Raw genomic sequence first — 16,126 nt, forward strand, 5'->3', positions numbered from 1 at the left:
TAAACGGTCTGCAAAGTCCCACAACCTCAAAGTACACCCTGTAGCGAGTAGGCTACAACTCTAACACAGAAAATACCTGTCTATGCTGCCCCAGAACGCCTCGTTGGAGATTTCTCTTTTTCCATTTTTTTCTGGCTGTGAGTGTGTGTGTGTGTGTGTGTGTGCTCAGGCTGAGTTCCGCGGTGTCTCGCTGTCTCGCAGACCCCACGCAGCAACCAGGAAACGACACCAGTAATCCAGCTCACACTGTCCGCGCCTCAAAGGGCGGAGCAGCGAGCCCCGTAACGTCCCGCCAACACGGCACCCAGACCCCACGCAGCATTCTCATCTGTTTGTCATTACTGGTGTTATTTTCTGGTTGCTAACAAATGCCATTGTAACACATAAACACTGATGTTCCGCTGTAACGGTGGTGGACTCATCAGAACAGGGAGGCGAAGTCCCTCCCTTTGCGGTTGACCTCCATGGGACCTTATTTCGGAAAAGTTATGCATTGAAGTCAATGGAGAGAGAAAGATTATCTTTCGATCCCGTTTGAATTGTGCCACGAATTACACATATGATGTTTGTCAATTTAAAAGATAATTTTACAAGTCAAAAAAATAAATAAATGTGTCGTAAAATTGTGAAGTAACACTTTTTTTTGTGTGAACCGCTCAATGAAGTACATCTCCCGTCTCGCACCACACACCAAGACGGCCGTCACGTTGGCACATTTCACTTCTTTCTTTCAGAATGAGGCGGAATTCCACCAAGGCCGCGTCCTTGGTTTGGGGGTAATTTCGAGGCTGCACATGGGTAGACTTCACGTCCTTAAAATCCCCACAATGCTTTGCGCACGGACCAATTTCAAAAACCCTTGCGGAGAATGGCTAAACCGACGAAGCACACATTTAAATGTAAGTATGTAGTGGCGAAGAACATGTGTTGGTAAATATGTTACTTTGTTACATTTGTTTGTTATCACGAAAAATGTGTTCCGTGAAAGTAAAGCAAGTTCATTATTAGATAGACATTGTGAGGTATTTATTTTTGGTACAGTTTATGTTCTTCTTCTTATCGTGTCCACAAGGCAGTCAGTTAAAGGGCTTGGTTAGATGTGGTTCAGCCACAGCTGAACACTTTGCTGTCCCTTCTCATTAAACTCTGCCAAGTCCGATGTTGTGCAGGGTTGCTCCAGCAGGGGGCATATCAGGAGGTGTTGCATGGTTTGTGGTTCAATGCCGCAGTCACACACAACGTCCCCGTCATTTAGGAATCCCCATTTGGCGAGAGTGGCTTTTGCACGTCCAACACCAGATCTTATTCTGTTTAGGCATTTCCACACTGCGTAGTTGATGTCTGCTCCAGGGAGCAGTGCCTCACTCGCTTTTAGCTCCATTGTTGTTGCTGATGGGAGGTTGTCAAGTCTTTCTTCCCACCGAGTGACTCTTTCACTGCTTGTGCTCGGTGTTCCGAGGAGTGGGACGCTCTTCAGGAAACTTTTCCTGGATTTAAGGCGGCTTTTGGCTGGCACATGGCCAAAGAGAGGATGTCTTTGGTCAGTAGACTGTTGTAGTTTGTGTTGAAACCGTTAGAGAGAGTGGCACACTTGTTAGCCTGTTCCATTCTTCTTCGTTTTCCGTAGCCGTGGCTTGGAAGTATACTTGCTTCGTTTCTGAAGGAAGTGACTTGGAAGTACGCGACTACCAAGCCAGCATCCTCGCGATTGAGAAACGGCCCGTAACTAAGTCCTCTCTTTTATTTTTCATATTTTTACAATCTTTTCAGTCTTAAAAGAGTGTGGAACTCTGACCCACTCAACCCTGTTACTGATATTATCAGAATAAAGCATATTAATTTCAAAGTTATCTTTCTTGCATTAGATATCCAAGTCTGTCCTTGCCTTGGAAAGTAGCATTACATGCTACATCTAGCAATAATTCCTGAGGTTAAAGGCACAAATTAGCATTGATTTTCAACCCTGTTACTTTCAACCATGTTACTATAATTAGAGTAACAGGGGTAATTCTTCATTGGTTTATTATCTGTTTTTCCTAAATATATAAAAAAATAAAAATAAATAAAAGGTTCATTTTTCAAAAATGTTGGTGTCTAAATTGTCCCCCAATTCTGGAATGACGCTTCAACAGTTTTAAGACAAACTGGGACTTTTTTGACATGGAAATGATTTTTTAAGATTTACAAACATCTGTAATTCATGGCACAATTCCGAAATAAGGTCCCATGGACCGGAAGTAGATGGGCGTGACTTCGCTCCCGCAACGAAGGACTCAGTCCTCGGTACAATTCCAAGGATCCTGGACATTCGGCAGGATTCGATGACGTAGCATCCTTGAAATAGTGGCTCTGAAGGATCCTTCCTCGACATTGAGAAACACCCTTGGTGTGAAAGCGCCTAATGGTTCACTTGGCATGGAAGCTATTGAAAACTTTAAGACTTTTTGAATAGGAAAATTACCAATTTCAATAAATTATTAATATAACTAGAGAAAAAAAACACTAAAATCCCCAAACGAATGTATGACGATAAATGAAAAATAATGTAGCCTACACACACAAACAGTCCTGGATGTGCATTCGGCTGCAGGTAGAAGCTGCAGCTCTGTGGATGGTGTGTATCGGCTTGTTTTGATATAAATTAGGTTGAACCTCCCTGTCTTCCTTATGGTTGTTAAGAGATTTTGATATCGTTTGTGTTGGAGTTATTGAGCCGTCAAATTCGAATCCTAATTTAAACAAACTAGGAAAGCCCTCACTCCACCGTCTTTTCCACTGGTGTTATCGGCTCTGAGAGGACATTTAAGCCTGACTACGGCCTCTCGCTTGTATTTTCCCTCGATATCTTAAAACCTTTATCTATCAAGTGTCTTTTCAGATCGCTCAAAATACCCTTTGACCGTTTTATAATTGAAAAACCAAAAAAGCATTGCAGTCGTTTTTCTAGTTTACGAAACAAGATGTTTTGTTATTATTTAGTAGGCCTATTTGTCTTTGTTTTCCATTTTACAGTATTTATTTTTAATTTTCACCGCGGGTTACCAAGACAACCGCTCTAGTAACGGCGCTAATATAATTCAGCGCTAATCTGCTATTAATTTAATCTAGCTCATTGTTTACAATTTGTTAGCTAGTAGCTATAGGTTAGTGTGGAGCAGCAGGTGCTCGTGGTGGACCAGAACAGCAAATAAAAGGTATGGACCTGGTTTATTTTGAGGTTAAATCGGTACAAAGAAATTGTGAAAAACAAATACGTTTGTTAACCCCTGTTTTGTATATTGGTTGAATTAGTGGTGGAAGAAGTAGGCCTACTCAGATATTGTGGTAGAAGTAGAAATACCAAAGTGTAGGAATAATCTGTTACAAGAAAAGGTCCTTTATTCACAATGTCAGGTAAAAGTTCAAAAGTATTGGCTTCAAATTAAACTTAAAGTAACAAAAGTAAAAATACTCATTATGTTGATAGGCCCATTCCAAAATAATATTTTATATGTTTGGATTATATTATTGATTTATTATTGTAACTAAACTAATTAGAATAATTGTATTTACTGCTGGGTAGCTTGAAGTGAATTTATTCCAGGTGTAACTATTTATTTAAGTAGAGTAACCCAAAAGTCTAAATAACATGATGTACCTTCTGAAGTGTAATGGTGTACAAGTGTAAAGTGTTATAGAATGCAAAAACTAAACTACAGTGCAAGTGCGTCAACATTTATTAACTTTGATACCTTCCTTGGCTGCATGCTAAATTATCTCCTACTTAATTATCTCTTTGTGAAAGACCCCTCTATCTTCCTCACTGTTCCTCTTCTCTCAGTGTGTATGAGCAGATGAGCAGATGATGTGTGTGCGGCAGCAGAGCCTGATGCAGCAGGTCCTCCTTGCTCTCAGGGAGGAGGGCGATGGAGACGCTCTGAGCTGCAGCACTGACTGTGAAGAGAAGGCTGACTCGCTTACAAACAAAACCCAGGAAGTCAAGACATCAAATGAACGCCGAAGACAAAAAGGTATTTCTTTTGACATTACGTTTTAAATCACATATAAGCAAGGTAACCAAAACAGCTTTCTTCCATATAGGCTATGCTGCATAAATGCTAAAAGGTTTAAGTGACCTGAATTGAATACACCTGTTTAATTTGTGTGTGCCATATTGTTAGAGCACGTTTTGCTGCATAATGTGTAAGAAAAAGTGCCATAAAGCTTTGTTATTATTATTATTTTTGTATTATTATTATTTGACTTAAAAAAATTATATTATTATTTATTAAAAATATATATTTTGTATTATTTGTATTATTATTAGTATTACTATTATAACCTGTGTAGTAAGACTTGTTGTTTATTTGTATTGAATTGAATTCTCACTATTATAAATGTTTCTCTTCAGGTAACAAAGAGCCCCAGAAGCAGAATACCAATCAGAATGCAAACCGGCACGTCCTGAAGCTACCCCCGATCAAGACCCCCCAGGTTTTGCAGCCGGGGATCCAGTCTGCCAGCTCCATCTGCATCAGGGACCTGAAGAGCCGCGTGGTGGATCTGCAGCAGCAGCTGAACGCAGCCCGGACGGAGACCCGGCTGCTGAAGAACCTCCAGCACCGCCACACGGTGGCGCTGCAGCACTTCCAGGAGTCTGAGAGCAGCATCTCCCAGGTGGGGTGGTTTTTGTTCATTTTTGTATTGAATTTGTTTTAACCATCTTCTTATTAAACTTTCCAGTCATCTCAACAAGATGTCACAAACATATAGATACATATTATATTAGTGTAAATACAGAAAGAGGACATTAGCGACACCCATCCTGCCTTTCCACACAAATTGTAGATGTTGTTTGTTTTCAATTAGGAGTTCATCTCTTCACACAAATGTAATACAACAATTAATTATCCAAACTTGTTTTGATATATCCTTTGATCTTTGTACACGTAATTGCATTAGGTGGAAGTAGATCTTATAATGAAGTAAAAGTAATAATATGTCTGTGTAAAAATACAAGTAAAACTCCTGCATTCAAAATGTTACAAATTTCCAAATCTCCAATTAATGTAATGTTCTCTGGGGTTTCTCCCTTAGCATTGTTTACAGAGGGGGTACAAGGTTCTGATATGAGTTGGAAGATATCCATTTTTTTATAAATATAGTATGTGAGAGTTCCCACCTTGTGATGGGGATTTCTTTTTGGCAGCAGTTTAGCCAGCGAAAACATGGTATCTGAATTGAGAGAAGAATCAGCAACATGGTATCTGAATCCAAATACTTTTTTTATTTAAGCAGGAGAAGTCTCATTGAGATCTCTTATGCACGAGAGTCCTGGCTTCGATACAAGAACCTTAACAAGAACAGAGAACATATCACAATCAGAAACGCCACCATACATCATCTACAGACAGTCCTCTGCGGTCACTAAGAAGAGCTTTAAATCTGTTTCGAGGGACCAGCTCTCTGAGTTTCAGCTGGTTCAGAGCAAATGAAGCAACGTAACTGAATGCCCTTTTTCCAGCTCAGTGCGGACCTCATGGACAGTTAGTAAAAACAAGTTCTCTGAGTGAAGCCTATTTATACCTGTACATTTCAGCAGCAAGAATAGCCTTTTCAATAACATGATATCAGATACTACGTCAATCACTTGTCTCCAGAACTGTTTAACTGCAGTATATATTACCAACAAAAGAATGTCTACCTATGTCCCAATATTCTTTTGATTACATAGAAGGATTATTGATCAGATTTGAAGAATGAAAAACATGTGACCAAAACGTCTTATCCGTGCTCTTGGTAACATCCCCAGATCCTCGCCAAGCACAGCAACGAGGCCCGGGTCCTGCAGCAGCTGCTCAGTGAGACCCGCGCCTGCCGGGACAGTCTGGCCCGGCAGCTCCAGAGCACAGAGATCAATCTGCGCAGCACCAAGGCCAGTCTGCAGCACCTGCAGCTGCTCAGCCAGGACCACAGCCTGCTGCCCAGAGAGGAGCTCTCCCTCAGGCTGGACAGGGCCTCTGCTCAGCTGGAGAGCAAGGACCGGAGGATACAGGTACGGAGGGGCAGGGGGGGGGGGGGACAGATCAGAGGTCAGAACTGTAGTCCAGGGTCACTGCAGAGCTCCTGACAGCACCCATGATCACAACTGTGGATTATATTTGAATACCTGGGAATGTAAATGGGAATCTATATGATTGTGCTGCAGCTGAAAGGTACTCTTCTCGCAAAAGTAAAAAAAGCTTTTAATCCTTGTATTTTTTATTTATTGACTTTGTAAGTACAACAAAGAGACAGGCCTTATCATATGACTTAAATCCAAGGGCAAAAGGAAAATAATGTACGCACATCATGCAAGTGAATCTTGTTCATTTCAACACTGAGTCCTGCACCATTCCCTGTATGTTTTTGCACATGTTCTGTTTACCTCCACCTTGCTTTAAATCTGCAAAGCTCTCAACATTTATTCTAGTGTTTGTGTATTTATATTTGTGTAAATATTTAAATGTTGTATTTGTTTGAATAGTTTTTATAATTTCTTTGCTCTTTCCTACAACATATTCCTCTCTTACTGTGTTAATGTATGCATTACTATAAACCAGAACAAATCTCTCGTATGCTTAAACCTACTTTGCAAAAAACCTGATTCTGAAATAAATAAATAATAGAAAATCCTTTAACACAATGGATATGTCATTGTGACATTTAAAAAAAAATAAAAAATCATTCTTGTCATGCCCTGGTTTTTGTTGTTTTTAGGACTTGGAGAAGAATCTTGAGTTGAGCCAGGCCTCATTTAACCGCCAAATATTCGCCGAACAAAGAAAGATCAACGAGGCGAAGAAGATTACCGGCTACCTGCAAGAGCAAATATATCACCTGAGCAAAGAGATCCAGGTCAGTGAAAAACAGCTGTCTCAGCATTAGACATGTCCTACTGACTACTACAGATATCATTTGTTCCCTCTTTGCAGGATCGAGAGAGAGAACTGGAAACACACAATATTTACTCCCAAAGATTCCTGAAAGGATCTCCAAAAAAAGGTAAACAAACCCAACAAGCTGCTCTGACTGGTTTTTACTTTGTTTAAGTTTAGACGTTTTTTCTCTAAGAGTCTTTTCTTTTTAGTAGGCAGCAAAAGTAAGATGGTTCAGACGGATCCATTAGTCTGTCTCTCCTCTGAAGCTGGGACTCTTTTGGAGTTAAAATATACAGAGAAGCAGGTACGACTCAAATCATGTATTTTCTGGATTTCTTTCACAACATTTGACTCGTTTTCCTGCATCGGCTCGAGTTAACTTGTTGATATAAGCTGAATGACCTTTCAAGATGTTTCCTTACTTCTGGAGACTTTTGTAATTTATGAATTTATTTTTACTCTCTTACAAATAGATTCTGAATACCTTTCAGCGTCCTTACAATCCAGCAGGGGAGTCTTTGGCTATAGACAATCCAGAGACAGGTCTTTCTGCAGATCTCACGTTGGAAGAGAATCACTCAGAGGAAACTGAGACCTGTGCACGTGAGCAATTCATTCATGTTGAATATGCATCACAACAAACAACGCAAACATGCACATTTGTCCATCCATCTTCTACCGCTTATCTGGGGTCGGGTCACTGAGGAAGTAGTTCCAGCAGAGGGCGCCAAACGTCCCTTTCCCTGCCCACATCAACCAGCTCTGACTGGGGGATTCCAGGGTGCTCCCAGGCCAGCGTGGAGATCAAATCCCTCCACCTGGTCCTGGGTCTGCCCCTCTGTCTCCTCCCTGTGCCTGGAAGATCTCTCTAGGGAGGCTGCCATGTGGCCTCCTTACTAAATACCCAAACCACCTCAACTGGCTCCTTTCTACGTGAAGGAGCAGCCGCTCTACTCCGAGCCCTCCCAAGTCTCACCTTCCCCCTAAGGGGAGATGCCAGCCGGCCTCCGTAGTTAACCCATTACAGCCGCTTTGATCCGCAGTCTTTTAGTCATGACCTCCCCCCCCTTCATGACCATAGGTCAGGGTAGGAACAAATATGGACCGGTAGATTGAGAGCTTTGCTTTTTGGTTCAGCTGTTGGCGGTAAAGCTCCAATTGCTGTGATTCTCCGGCCCATCTCAAGCTCCATTATCCCCTCACTCAAGGCACAAGACCCTGAGATACTTGGATTCCTTCACCTGGGGCAAGGACTCATTCCTTACTCGGAGTGGACAGTCCATCGGTTTCCCGTTGATAACCCTTGACAGAAACACATAGTGGTACTACCTCACAATCCACACTAAACAGCATTTTGTTATCTTTGATTATAGAACAGTCTTTTACAATTTAGTTTTGCTACTTTACTTCTTTCATCTCTGGCCTAACAACACTTTTGTGTTATCTTTGATCATAGAAAATCAAAAGTCAGAGTGTTCTGCAAATCTCACATTAGAGGAGAACCAACCAGAAGAACGTGCAGGTGAGTACTTCATTAATGTTAGCCAATAACCAATCAGAGCAGACTGAGCTCTGGTTTCAGACAGAGGGTCACAAGACGTGCTGCAGCACTCATTGAATCATGGGGGGTTTATTCAAATGTGTAGCATCTGTGGGCTTTTTCTAAATCTATTGAAAACTTGTGGTAAAAGTTGGGATTAGGTAGTCTTTAAAAGGATTACAGATTTAGGTGATTTATATATTGTATGCTTTATAAATAGACAAACCCGGAGGACAACAGTTGTTTAAGTTGACAAGACAACACAAAGGTCATTCAGTATTAATAAAAAATAAAGTCTAAAACCTATTTGTTGTTCAGATAAGCAGAGTAGTGCAGATGAGGGCAAAGAATATCTATCTGAGGGAGACTATGCTGAAGAAGAGGAGCCACCCGAGGCCCCAGCAGAGGAGCGGAAAACAGAGGAGACATCCTACATTCCGGAAAAATCTCTGAATGCTAATGGAGCTGACAGACAAGGATACACGCTCCCCAAAATCAGAAGCAGCTACACTTTTAAACAAACTATTGAGAACATGCACATTGGAAAACCGGCCTACAGCATGTTCAGTGCCTATCAGAGCCCGATGAAGATGGAGACCCTCAGCGGCGAGGGGGGTCCTGAACTCTGTCTACCTGCTGGGAAATCCAGGAAGGGTGTAGCAGGCAGCCCTCAGGGCAAGTAGAGGGCAGTTTGAAACACAACGAGCATGCTCATCAGAAGCACTTCAGTCCAGTCCTAAGCCACTGATTCCGGGATTCAAAAATGTAAGAACCACTTAAACTGTGCAGCTGGGAGTTTCCTCTATTGTGACATATTTTCTTCTACTGAAGTATTTCTCTGAATAAACGATTGTTTGACTCAAACAGTTCATTGATAGATTTGACCTGATTTGCTTTGGTGTCTCTAATTACTAGAAATAACAGTACAATGAATACAAGCTTTTCGTGTTTTATTTTTCTTAAAAAGGCATTAGCAAATCAATGTTTTTAAATAATACAATCCAAACATCATCCAAAGGTCAAAATTCACCAAAGTAATATAGAGCAATATAAACCAGCCAGAACTTAAACGCACTGCATTTTAAAATGTTGACCTGGAGCAGCAGACAAAAAAAAAAGACATACAGAGGCTGTCTTCATCTACATCTTGAACGATATGTTAGGATGCCAGTGTTGTCACTCAGCTGACGGCGTGCAGACCCAGAGACACCACCTTGTTGCAGACCACCAGCCAGCAGGTGATCCCCACTCCACCTGAGGAGAGAGAAGAGCTCTGTCAGTCTGTGGATAGAGTGTTGGAATAAATAAATGCATGATAAACTTGAAAGAGAAATCCAGTGTTTTTTTTTACTTTATTAATACATGATTTCTGAATGATTGGCCTGAAGTCCAACGGATTTCCGACACTTAAAGGTGGGGTAGGTAATTCACTTCAGAAACACTTTTTGTTATATTCCATGGAATGCTCTTAACATCCCGATAGCAATGAATATATTAAATACTTTGACAATAAATACATACAAAAACTTCATCTGTGGAAGCCGTGGCGCTTTAAAAAGCACGACCAATCATCTGAGCCGCTCCGGCTAAAATAACTGGATGGCCTACCTGCCTGTCAGCCTTCCATCTGTGCACAAACTTATCTCGTGCCCTCATTGGTCATGTGCGCGTTTTAGTGTGTTAGAGGAGGGGCTCTGTAAGGAAGTCTGAAGGAAGGGGCAGATTTTTTTCAGTTGCGTACTTTCAAATTCTAGTGCACTCCAGCTGGTTTTTGCATTCTTACCTATCCTACCTTTAACTTAAGCGTGGACAAAGCCTCTGTATAATGTGAGCTACACATGGCATAGTATCTCTGGTGCTATCAGCCCTATCCGTTCCTACAGTGGAGACCCTGTCCACTATCTCACACTCCTGTGACACTTCCACAAACTGGAGCATGGTTCAGCTAAAAGCCTTTCCTCTGTTTTCACCTCACCTAAAGAACTAGAGCATTGTGGGAGTTATGGTTGAGATAGTGATGGTTATACTGATGTCCAGTGGTCTCCAGTCAGTGTAACACACATCTCTTTAGCTGATTCCTTCTCTTTTTTGTCTTCTCACTGCCATGTGATTCATGATCAAAATCAGCGCTTGTAGTACGTGAGCAACTTTGGGTCAAACTTGCTATTGTGATTCATTTGAGTCTTTTGTTTTGCTATTAACACGTTAAGGTTTCCAGATGTATTGCGAGCGCTAACACATACACATCAGCACTGTTTGTATAAATGCATAAAGAATCCATCTAAAAAAGAAGAATGGGGTTTTCTACCTATGGATTTCCACATTTCTGGAGTATTATTTGTGTATTTTATATAGTTAGAAATGTGTTGACCTGCATGTTCCTTTTTGAATAAATGATATATATGAATGGAAAATAGATTGATTACCTGCCACTCCTGTTGGAAAGGCCACCAGGCGCTCCACAGGGGCGATCCATTTACTGGGGATCACCGTCACTGGGTCAGCGTAATACTTCCATATCAAGGAGACCATCAGGGCAGCCTGGGAAATAAAGACAGAATAAATACGTAATGCATTTTCCATTTGATTTATGATAGAAAAAAGATACCTTATATATTGCGGCAGTAATATTCCAAACAAAGTGCCGCGAGGGACTAAACAAGAGAAAAACATTGTGACGCGCAAAAACTCGGTCTTTCCAACAGTATGCGTTTCACCTTTTATTTCCAAAGCAAACATTCAATAGTCCATATGCGTATGTGTATATTCTTTTATCCGTGTGTGCGGTCAACAAAAATTGTCCTTCTCCAGCTCACTCCCCCTCCATCTATCACAAAGTGCTCAGGTAAAAGCAACCGGATATAACCGCAAACGTCACCACACAAATCCAAAGACACGCCCACCACCTATAGTGACTCAAAAACATGTACCGTAACAAACAGAACAATACTTCATATGTGGCTCCTACATTACAGTATATACAGTATCAAAGATTGACAGATTCGTCACAGTAAATACAAATGTTTTGGATTACATTTTTAACGTCCTACCTGCAGTATGTAGAAGACGATGTTCACAACCCATTTCATTTTGGCTTGCCCTGCCGTTCTTGATTTAACTGCAAAATAATAAAATACACAACTGTTAGACTCAATGCAATTTAATTTCGAGACATATCTAATACCATCATTTATATTTACTTTTTTAAGGGTGGTTTTACAATAATCTGTCCAGGGACTACAGATAAAAAATAGCCTCATTTACGAAAATGTTGATTCATGTGCAAAGTCTCTCTGTTCAATACATTAACACAATAAATTAAAATAAAAGTGTTTTGTGGCGGTCAGCTTAATATAGGTATACTACATGAGTAAATATGTTGTTCAAACAGTGGAGAGTTCTCTTGATGAACACAACTGCAATGACAATGAGTCAGCTGTTTTGTTTCTACAGTAAAACTAGTATAAATTAGTGATTGTTCTGGTATATATATATATTTATATATTAGTATCTCATATTGGCTACAGCCTGATCAAGGGATATTTAAAACTGTCAGTCGAGAGAAAGAACATATAGAAACAGATACAATTTAAAACTGCCTTTGCGCTTCTGTACATGCGTTTCATACTGACGCTCTGATAAGGCACTTCCTGTCTATGCACAAGATAATCCTGAGGGAGAACATCAGCCGGCTGCAGCCACTGAACTCTTCTGTCATTTATTTAAAACCTTTAACAATTTCCTGCGGCTGTTATTTTTACTGTGTGGATCTGATTTCCTAGGCTTAATAGGGAAGTCAAAATATGGTTTACTAATAAAATATGTGGATCATCAATATAAAAAGGGGGTATAAATTCAAATTTGTTCAAGGGTATTTTGCATTTTAGTTGCCCATTTCACATAAATGGTGTTTTTAAAACTTGATTTAAAACCCTCCTGTTGTCTTCGGGTCCAATCTGACCGATTTACTACTTTCATCAATCATAACTTTTTTGTTTTGCATTCGATTGCATTAAGGCTTTATGATGTCCTTCACAGAAACATATAAAATTGCTGATCACCACTTTCATTGAATTTTGGATGATTTAGTCAACTTTGTAACAACCATGGTGTCCCCGGTCAAAAATGACCGTCGTAAAGAAAAGGACACACACACACACACACACACACACACACACACACACACACACACACACACACACACACACACACACACACACACACACACACACACACACACACACACACACACACACACACACACACACACACACACACACACACACACACACACACACACACACACACACACACACACACACACACACACACACACACACACACACACACACACACACACACACACACACACACACACTTTGTCCCCCCCCTTGTGTGTCCAATCCCCCCCATGTGAATCACATCTGGCACACGCAATACATGTTCAGTGTCTATTCTTTCTTTGTTTACTGCAGTTTTTCATGTATACCAGTAGTCTGATACAATATTTACAGTTTGAAAGGGTGTTAAATTAAATTTGGTGATGATTAATGTTTTTTGTGTTAATGCAGTTAAAATTTGACCGAGAACACCAAAGTAAGAGGAGGGAAACAAAGACAATAGGAGGGTAACATCATTTTCTAAAAACATCCAAAAATATTTTAAATAAATTAAAAATTTGTAAAACTGTTTATTTTTGTACATTTAAATGAGTTTTGAAATAGTACCATGTACACGGGAGATAAATAAATACGGGAGAAATGTGAGAAAACGACATTTGTGAATGAAACACTTTACCAATTATATTCAGATTTCCCAATTCTATTTTCTCTGTTTGGTTATTATAAGTTGGCCAATAATGGAAAAAAGGTTTTAATTATGCTTTAAGAAAAGAAGGGATGTTCTAGTGTTTCAATATCTGCATGACAAAAGGTACATGTTTTTAAAATCTCAATTAAATCCTTCGTGATTAAAAATTAAAACATCTCTAAAATGTATCCCTTTAAAATGGACTTCTTGGACTTTTGGAGAGGTAACTAGTTCTAATCTTTATTGAATAGTTATTTGTATATTTCCCCTTTTTGTGTGGGGTTTCCACATTTGTTTTTTTTAAGTCAGCATTTTTAATTGTAAAAAAAAATGAATGCTACTTTATTATTTTTAGTTTTGGGGCTCATGTCAAACTGTGTATTGTATGCACGTCACTCATAATAACTACGTATTTTCTCTCACCATGTGTTTTCAGCTTGTCGGTCATCTTGTTGATTTTGCGCTCCAATCTGGCATATCTGGCAAACTCATCCATCATGCTTATTGAGAGCTGCTCCTTCTTCATCTCCTGCACCTCAGACCGCATCTCACTCTCCTGCTCGGCATCTTTTTGCACCAGTCTCGAGAACTTTAAAGAAAGACACAGAAAGACAAGACTTTAAATGTAATGTTTATGTGTTGGGGCTCAATACCACAGTTAAAGGTGGGGAAGGTCATTTTGGAGAAACCAGCTTGAGTGCGCTAGAATTTGAAAATACACAGCCGGAAAAAATCTGCCACTTCCTCAGAGCCCCTCCTCCAACACACACGAACGCGCACATGACCAATGAGGGCACGAGATAAGTTTGTGCACAGATGGAAGGCTGACAGGCAGGTAGGCCATCCAGTTATTTTAGCAGGGCTGGCTAAAATGATTGGTCGTGCTTTTTACAGTACTACGGCTTCCACAGATGACATTTTTTTATGGATTTTTTGTTAAAGCACTTAAGATATTCATTGCTATCGGGATGTTAGCAGCATTCCATGGAGTATAACAAAAAGTGTATCTCGAGCCGGTTTCTCAGACTTACCTACCCCACCTTTAATGCATGTCCCTGCTTGCATTGGTGTAAAGCAACAAAATAGATTTACTTAAGAACTGTACTTAAGTAGAATTTTGAGGTACTTGTACTTTACTTGAGTATTTCAATTTCAGGCTACTTTGCATTGTAGTGGAGTAGAAGTACAGAGGTAAATATTGTACTTTAACTGCACTACATTTCTGTAGTAGTACCTTTAGTTACTTTGCACATATGAATTAATGATACAAAAAATATGATCAATCACATACAACTTAAAAACCTGGAGTAAAATGCTCAAGCTACCCTGCAGCAGACAAAGTAATTAAAACTAGCCGCACCTTTACCAGCTTGATAACACATTAATGTATCAACATTTATCATCAAAACATATAATGTATATGATTCGGAAATCTGCATAATGAGTTCTTATTGTTTTTGTACTTTATCTATATTTGTCATGCTAATACATTTGTACTTTTACTCAAGCACAATTTTGCATGACGAACTTTTACTTGTTCTTTGACACTGTAGTATTGCTACTTTTACTAAAGTAAATAACCAGAATACTTGTTCCACCTCTGCCTGCTGGAAATTAAAGGCTGTATCAATGACCCAGTGCTTTTTTGTAAGCTATCTCTTTAGCAGTTACACATTGCCTAGCGTAACAATAGGCTATTTACATTTGAACAATGATGCAGAACAAAATGTTCCCTCCTATAGGCACTAAATAGCGGGATCTCAGAGAAGACCCCACCCTCTAACTGTAGCACAGCATTTACGTTTTTTTTTTTAAGCTAGCTATACATCAAGCCTCCAGGAAGTGAGCCAGCCATTGAAGCAGATTTGTATGAATCGTCTTAGTGGCCAAATGGTGGTACTACAGCCTCCGTTGCGTATTCGTCCGAGAAACTATTTTCCCCACTGACTTACATTGGGAAAGAGATGTCTGTATATCAGCGTATACGTTTTGAGGGGCTAAATGAACTTCGCAACACTAACAATTGTATAAACCTTATTTAAATCCTTCGAGTCGTACATTGCTCAAATGCGCTAAAAGTAGAATCGAGAGTTATGTTCTCCCTCCATTAATTTGACTAAACAATGAGCGGGAGATCTCCAGTGCGCATGCTCTATGGGCAAAAGTACCCGGATGATCAGCCATATTTTGGGCTTCATGCGCCACTGAGCGACTTTCATAAGAATGAATGGCTTCCACTTCTCTTTAAACAGCCATGTAGCAAAAAGCATAGGGTATGCTAAGCTAGTCAACAACAGTCGGCAAATGTAACTCACATCATACATAACCTAGACATATTATGTAACTTCACAGCACGCACGCCATATTTTTTTAACACAAAGACCCGTAGACTTACGAAAGCGGATATGGACGGAAGGAGTGTTTTCATGAGGTTGACCAGAAAAACCGAGCCCAGCACAAGGAACCACGCATAGCTGGCCGCCATGTTTGTTTCTCCTCCTTGTTGCAGCTACAGAGGAGTTATATAACAGGCTAATTAGGTCATAATAATGAGCCCATACAAGGTTTTCTTGTTTTGTTTTTAGCCTAAACACTTCATAATCATTTGTGTTTATCATGAGAATTTCAGTATATTGTTTCGTTTGTGATCTTTAGGCTGCAGTTGTTATACACTTCATTGTATAAGGGTTTGTCAGTATGCATGTGAATACTTGGTGTGCTTGGGTGATAGTGTATTATGCATGAGCCTTTCAATCTTGTAGCTCATAACATGTTCATGTTTGTCGTGCATTTTTTCAAGTAATAAACACACACACAGAGACAGACAGACAATCTGGGAACAGGCTGTGATTAAAAAGTGAGAGTTGGCTCGGGCAGA

General features: G+C 40.0%; 2 protein-coding genes across 6 annotated transcripts; one reads left to right on the top strand and one right to left on the bottom strand.

The window, feature by feature from the left end:
* The first annotated feature begins 729 nt into the window (after positions 1-729).
* Positions 730-9,189, top strand: LOC307035894 (lebercilin-like protein). 5 transcript variants are annotated; one of them, XM_079675748.1, is made up of 10 exons: positions 730-899; positions 3,821-4,010; positions 4,391-4,656; positions 5,792-6,034; positions 6,739-6,876; positions 6,954-7,023; positions 7,109-7,203; positions 7,391-7,502; positions 8,356-8,421; positions 8,735-8,900. In XM_079675748.1, exons 2-10 carry the CDS (start codon positions 3,842-3,844, stop codon positions 8,737-8,739), a joined length of 1,164 nt encoding a protein of 387 aa, XP_079531874.1. In that variant the 5' UTR covers positions 730-899; positions 3,821-3,841; the 3' UTR covers positions 8,740-8,900. The 5 variants fall into 5 exon arrangements, with proteins under 5 accessions (XP_079531874.1, XP_079531870.1, XP_079531873.1 ...); XM_079675744.1 differs by having other exon boundaries at positions 731-899; positions 8,758-9,189; XM_079675747.1 differs by having other exon boundaries at positions 731-899; positions 7,112-7,203; positions 8,758-9,189.
* A 183-nt stretch (positions 9,190-9,372) lies between these two features.
* get1 (guided entry of tail-anchored proteins factor 1) lies at positions 9,373-15,803 on the bottom strand. Its single transcript, XM_079675756.1, has 5 exons — positions 15,644-15,803; positions 13,672-13,837; positions 11,490-11,557; positions 10,866-10,980; positions 9,373-9,693 (listed from the first exon to the last, which is right to left on the bottom strand). Exons 1-5 carry the CDS (start codon positions 15,731-15,733, stop codon positions 9,620-9,622), a joined length of 513 nt encoding a protein of 170 aa, XP_079531882.1. The 5' UTR covers positions 15,734-15,803; the 3' UTR covers positions 9,373-9,619.
* Between the last annotated feature and the right edge of the window lie 323 nt (positions 15,804-16,126).

This window comes from Notothenia rossii (genome assembly GCF_949606895.1).
Source record: "Notothenia rossii genome assembly, chromosome: 4".
Classification (NCBI taxonomy): Eukaryota; Metazoa; Chordata; class Actinopteri; order Perciformes; family Nototheniidae; genus Notothenia; species Notothenia rossii.

Bases quoted from the DNA above. Each gene is read 5' to 3' on its own strand.
- LOC307035894 (XM_079675744.1), top strand. From the start codon at position 3,842: ATGATGTGTGTGCGGCAGCAGAGCCTGATGCAGCAGGTCCTCCTTGCT. The intron at 4,011-4,390 runs GTATTTCTTTTG...GTTTCTCTTCAG, and splicing joins TGAACGCCGAAGACAAAAAG to GTAACAAAGAGCCCCAGAAG. The intron at 8,422-8,757 runs GTGAGTACTTCA...TTTGTTGTTCAG, and splicing joins CCAACCAGAAGAACGTGCAG to ATAAGCAGAGTAGTGCAGAT.
- get1 (XM_079675756.1), bottom strand. From the start codon at position 15,733: ATGGCGGCCAGCTATGCGTGGTTCCTTGTGCTGGGCTCGGTTTTTCTG. The intron at 10,981-11,489 runs GTAGGACGTTAA...TTTATTTCCCAG, and splicing joins TCGTCTTCTACATACTGCAG to GCTGCCCTGATGGTCTCCTT. The intron at 9,694-10,865 runs GTAATCAATCTA...CTCTCTCCTCAG, and splicing joins CTTTCCAACAGGAGTGGCAG to GTGGAGTGGGGATCACCTGC.